This window comes from Larimichthys crocea, chromosome XII (assembly GCF_000972845.2).
Source record: "Larimichthys crocea isolate SSNF chromosome XII, L_crocea_2.0, whole genome shotgun sequence".
NCBI lineage: Eukaryota > Metazoa > Chordata > Actinopteri > Sciaenidae > Larimichthys > Larimichthys crocea.
This window is the reverse complement of record NC_040022.1, coordinates 20,295,247-20,300,557: the sequence shown is the minus strand read 5'-3', so window position 1 is coordinate 20,300,557 and position 5,311 is coordinate 20,295,247. Positions and strand designations below refer to the sequence as shown.

Sequence of the window (5,311 nt, the reverse complement as noted above, 5' to 3'; positions counted from 1 at the left end):
CGGTTGATGTGTGGATGTCTTATTTCACAAAAAAAAAAAAACATTAATGGAAAAAAAAAGGATTTCAGGATCAGATTTTATTGTTTTTGACAATTTTCACACAGCAAAGCCTGAACGTGACAAGAGTGGCAGCTTTGATAAGCACGATAAAGTGCATCTTCTCTTTAATTTGGACACACATGATGATATTACAAAACCACAATGAGAAATATGTGCTCATATTTTAAAACTCTTTACATTCAAGTAGTCCCACATGATGAAACAATCTATTTTACAGAATTTGAATTTAATAAAGAGGAAACTGAAAGTCGTGAATGTGTAACAAGGCAATAATTGTGTCTCATATTGTAGAAACATTTACATTTTGGCTGATTTTTCCATAATAAAAACTTAAAAAGGAGCCAGAACTGCATCCAAAATAAACCAAGCTGGTAAACACTTTCTGTTATTTGATTATTCACAACAATAAGTTTCCTGTTTTTCCACAGAAATTAACCTTCAGGGTGTTTTTTTTTATTTTTAATACAGCTACTTAATGACATTTTATTGCTCCACATTCAAAGCTTATTGCTGAAAAACTGTAAACATGAGATAGTGTTCTGGACTGAACAAAAACAATGAAATCTGTAGCAGAAGCAGCAGCAACGGTCAAGTTGCTGATCAAGTTCTCGCTCGCTTAGTGCATGTTTGGTTTGTCATTTCACCTCAGGTAAATAAATGTTTTATGAAAAAGCAACGACGAGCTACTAAAGCCAAAAAAATATTCATCTGAGGTATGATGATGATCCGCCATGTAGTGACGCTGGTTCACCTACAGGACGGTGTACACGCAGCACATGTAGGCCGTTAGTTGTAGATCCAGTGGCTGCTGCCGTCCTCCCAGCAGTGAAGCTCGTTCTGGCGAAACCACAGAGGGATTTCCTTCTGGGCGCTCTCCACCGAGTCGCTGCCGTGGATCACGTTCCTGAGAGCAGACACGGACATGTTCGCACAGAAAAAGAACACAAAGGTTTGGTTGTTTACACTGTGGAAAGTGGAGGCGTGTGACATTTATCACATCATATTCATCAGCCCTTTCCAGCTGGAAACGTTGCAGATTCGAGGGAATACTAACGCTTAATCTGCTGCCACCATGTCCAGATCCCGGATAAGCGGAAGACAATGGATGGACGGGTGGATTAATTTAACAATATTCAAAAGGTTTTTGAGAATAAAGAACAGTACAGCTGGTGTAACGGTCAACTGTAGGGAAAGAAAAGCATTGTTGGTGTGATAACACTGTTTTTTTTTTTGTTCTTTTATACGTTTTTTTAGAAACATACTGGTGACACAGATTTTATGGGACTGGAGAAATAAAAGAAGAAAATTATAGAGAAATGTTTCATACTTAAAAGAAACATCGAGTTACATGGAAACTGTCTGTAAAGATCCGGCACACCCACAGTTATGTGGGATGTGATTTTAATAATCTGGTTGATTAGATTTCTTCTCAGGGCGTGTACAGACTGACAATTTCCTCAATCTCCTGCAAGATTTCTATCATCTATCAAACACGAACAAACATCTTTATCTTATTAGTAACACATGCCCTTCCTGCTATGACAAATCAAAATGTCTAAGGAGAGTTGAACCATCAGGTGATCTTACCTGCCCACTTCCACGCCGTAATCTCCTCGGATTGTTCCGGGCAGCGAGTCCGCGGGGTTCGTCTCACCCAACATCTTACGCGCAGTCTTGACCACGTCCAAGCCCTCCCACACCTGAACAAACACACAAATGCACGTGACTACAGCCTGCAGAGCGACATGACAGGTGAGACTTACTACGCTTGTATATTCATGATTCTGTTTAACGTGTTGGACAGCTTTGTTTTCAAACTGTTCTTGTTGGACTGTGCCAAATAGCACACTTAGAGTCCCATTGTGTACCTGTTCTACCATGAAATGATTTAAAATCATCCGTATAACAATAACAATAATCTGCGATCCGTATGTCTGTTCTTGCAGAATATGCTCAATTTGTTAGCCAGGCTGCCCAGACTGTGAGCTGAGGGGAGTGTAAGTGTTTGTACCACAAGGTATTTTGGACCACCGGGAAGAAATGAGGCTCCAGAAGCGAAGTTGGGCATAACTATGGATATAATGGCAGAGGCGAAGAGACCGAAGAAGACTCTTATGGAGGGAGCGACCAAACATGAGGCCACCAGACAAGAGTAAATCTGTCTGATTGTGGTTTGTTCTGTGCTGAAGCCCTCTGACTTTCTGAAGTCTTCAGTGTCCTGTGGTCATGTGGACAGTCTGTGAGAAAATCTCACCATGGCTACGACTGGTCCGGAGCTCATGTAGTTGATCAGATCCTTGAAGAAAGGCTTAGTCCTCAGTTCCCAGTAATGTTCCCTCAGAAGATCCTCAGACGCCTGACACACAAGAGACACAAATCCAATTAAATCAATAAAAGTATAAGTCATTTATTATGTTTATTTATCTGAAGCCTGAATAATAGTCTCAACTGAAAATAACTGGCTGACACCCCAAAGTACCTGCAGAAGTTTGAGGCCCACCAGTTTGAACCCTCTCCTCTCGAAGCGACGGATGATTTCGCCAACCAGTTTCCGCTGAACGCCATCTGGTTTCACGGCGATGAAGGTGCGCTCATTCACACCTGTCCAGCCTAAAACCAGAGACAACATACGACAAGAGAAATGTAGGTACAACCAACTTGCGTTTAAAGTGAAGAAAGACGGCCACAACATACAAGCCACAGCAGCTTGCATGCACCTCGGTATATCCTGGAGGAGGCAGCATCATTCATTCAAGAGCCTCACACAAGGCTGAGCTCTGCATGGTGTATTTACACGTGTCTAATCCAACCTCTGCACCCTGTGGACACACACACACACATGCAGCAGTGTACACACAGGTTTGAACTACATGCGTGTCTACACGTGTTGTCTGTTATTTGTTAGCTTTACGAGCCACTGTTGGACTCACAAACATCACCGTGGACAAGCTGCAAAATATTGTATTATTCTGCAGCTTGTCTTGTTGTCTTATCGTCTCTGTCTTTGTAATGAGAAGTTTCTGTGAGGAGTTTTTAGTTGATCACCTTCGTGGCTAAGATAAGCATCACATTCCTCATTATGGGAGGATTTCCGAGAGAAAATTGCTTTCCCCTGGTCTCTGTTTTTCTCTGACCTTTCAGCTGAGAATACTATTTATAACTTAGTATTACCTAACTCACTGGTTCTCAAACTGTGGTACAAGTACCACTAGTGGTACGCGGCAGATTCTTAGAAACATTTAATGGAAAAAAAAACTGATTCTGTAATATTTTGTATCAGTATCATCCAGCTCCATAGTCACATTACATTCATGCAGGTAGTACATAGCGTGCATACATCCATGATTAGTTACAAGCTACTAAAATGTGACGGGAGATAGTAAGTGGAGATAAAATGAATGGCTCAGAAACTCTGAAGAGAAGTGCTGATCAGGAAGAAGTTGTGGACCTTGAACAACAGTCAACAATAGAAAAAAGATAATTCCTATATATCCTGCATGAACTGTCTGTATGTAAACATCTGGCGTCTGTCATGATGGTCATACTCGGAGAGCTGAATATATCCTGAGGTTGTACACAGAGTGAAAAGTTTGAGAAACATTGCTCTAATTTAGGGGTGTCAAACTTCGTTTAGTTCATCCGCCACATACAACCCAAGACCAGTAAAACCAGTTTGCATAACACTTCCCCTCTTTACGATTAATGAACCATTTATTTATAAAACACAGTGAACTGCCTGAGACGTCTTAAGAAGGGCAATTTGTTCAATTCAGCCATTACATGTGCGTTACAACTCACAGACACAATGAACAATGTAGTTCTTTATTTCTTACATTTAGTACTACTTTTATTTTTTTAACTGAAATAAAAGACTTATCTGCAACTTCACTGCAAAGTCCAGTGGGCCAGTATGTTTGACACCACTGCTCTAAATGAATAAATAAATAAACAGTCTTTGTAATGACGATGTTGTTAGATATTACAGTCGTGTGCTCGTATTGTCTTTTTAACCTCATTGTAATCTTACTCTGCTGAATGCATCAAACACAAAACCATTTCATATAGTTTAAAGTAGTTAAACTATATAATAATACATTTAAAATGTCTTAACACGTTAATTTCTGAGCACAGGTTTAAATCCATAGGTTAGTTTTAATGCTATTGTTCATTTGTTCGTCTCTCGCTGGACTTTCCTCCACAGTCACTGTCTGTCTCTGTTAATCTGTAAATCCAAAGACACCCCGCACTTTATCAGCAAACAGCCTCAGTCTAAGTTATTATTTCAGCCCATGTTTGGTCTCACCAGTGTCTCCAGTCTTTGCTCGTTTAACCTCCACCTCTCCAGGCTCACGTAGCTCTCCCCTTGACCTTTTTCTCGGCCCCATTGCAGCAGCTCTCTCTCTCTCCGGCTGCAGGAGCCTCTCTTGCCCTCTCATGAAATGCGCTAACACGTGAGCTATTAATAGGATGATGAATCAACTCATTTCACAGTGAGGACTCACTGACTGCCCCGCTGCTGTTAGTGTAACGTTGGGTTAGCAAACGCAGACATTTGGGGTATTAATAGTCACACTTGCAACTCTACATAACTTCTGTGTTATATAGCATTAGTTATGTTATGTCTATCAAAGTTAACTGCACCTTCATGACACTATAGTTTCACCAGTTAACCGCTCCTCTTGCAGCTAGCCCGGCGAGTCTTGCGTGGTGGAAACTGTGAGCATATTATCCACAGACAGAGAGAGAGAGAGTCAAACTGAAGAGTGAGTGAAAGACGCGTGAAGTATAAACACGTAAAACACCAACCTGCCTGGAAGATGTACGCGAATATAGACAGAAACAGGCAGATCATTGTCGCCAGCTGGACACGCTTGAAGAAGGAGGGAAGGAGGACGTACGCATGCACGAACGTAACGCACGCACGTTGCCTAGGAACGCTCCCCGAAAAGCGCGGGCATGTGATGTTCCATGACGGCTCACGAGGAACAAATAATATGCAAATGTATGGAAGCTCAGAAAGGACACATGTTTAATGTTTACTGACTGATTAAAGGAGCAGTGTGTAAGATTTGTGTTTTTATGTAGGTATGATCACCTAAAAATAAAAATATTTTTGTTTTTGTTACTTAAATCAGAATCAGAAATACTTTAATAATCCCAGGGGGATTTTTGTTACAATACGTCAGTATACAAACAAACAAAAACAACAAGTAACCACCTATTAAGAACAAAAAAGAAAATTCTAAACTAT

The 5,311-nt window shown here is 40.8% G+C and overlaps 1 protein-coding gene across 4 annotated transcripts; it reads right to left on the bottom strand.

The window, feature by feature from the left end:
- Positions 1-58: 58 nt before the first annotated feature.
- On the bottom strand, positions 59-5,024 carry nme3 (NME/NM23 nucleoside diphosphate kinase 3). 4 transcript variants are annotated; one of them, XM_027285372.1, is made up of 8 exons: positions 4,867-5,011; positions 4,702-4,774; positions 4,364-4,576; positions 2,755-2,879; positions 2,540-2,670; positions 2,315-2,416; positions 1,648-1,760; positions 59-964 (listed from the first exon to the last, which is right to left on the bottom strand). In XM_027285372.1, exons 4-8 carry the CDS (start codon positions 2,771-2,773, stop codon positions 847-849), a joined length of 483 nt encoding a protein of 160 aa, XP_027141173.1. In that variant the 5' UTR covers positions 2,774-2,879; positions 4,364-4,576; positions 4,702-4,774; positions 4,867-5,011; the 3' UTR covers positions 59-846. The 4 variants fall into 4 exon arrangements, with proteins under 4 accessions (XP_027141173.1, XP_027141171.1, XP_027141172.1 ...); XM_027285370.1 differs by lacking the exon at positions 2,755-2,879 and having other exon boundaries at positions 4,867-5,024; XM_027285371.1 differs by lacking the exon at positions 2,755-2,879 and having other exon boundaries at positions 4,364-4,516; positions 4,867-5,024.
- Positions 5,025-5,311: the final 287 nt, after the last annotated feature.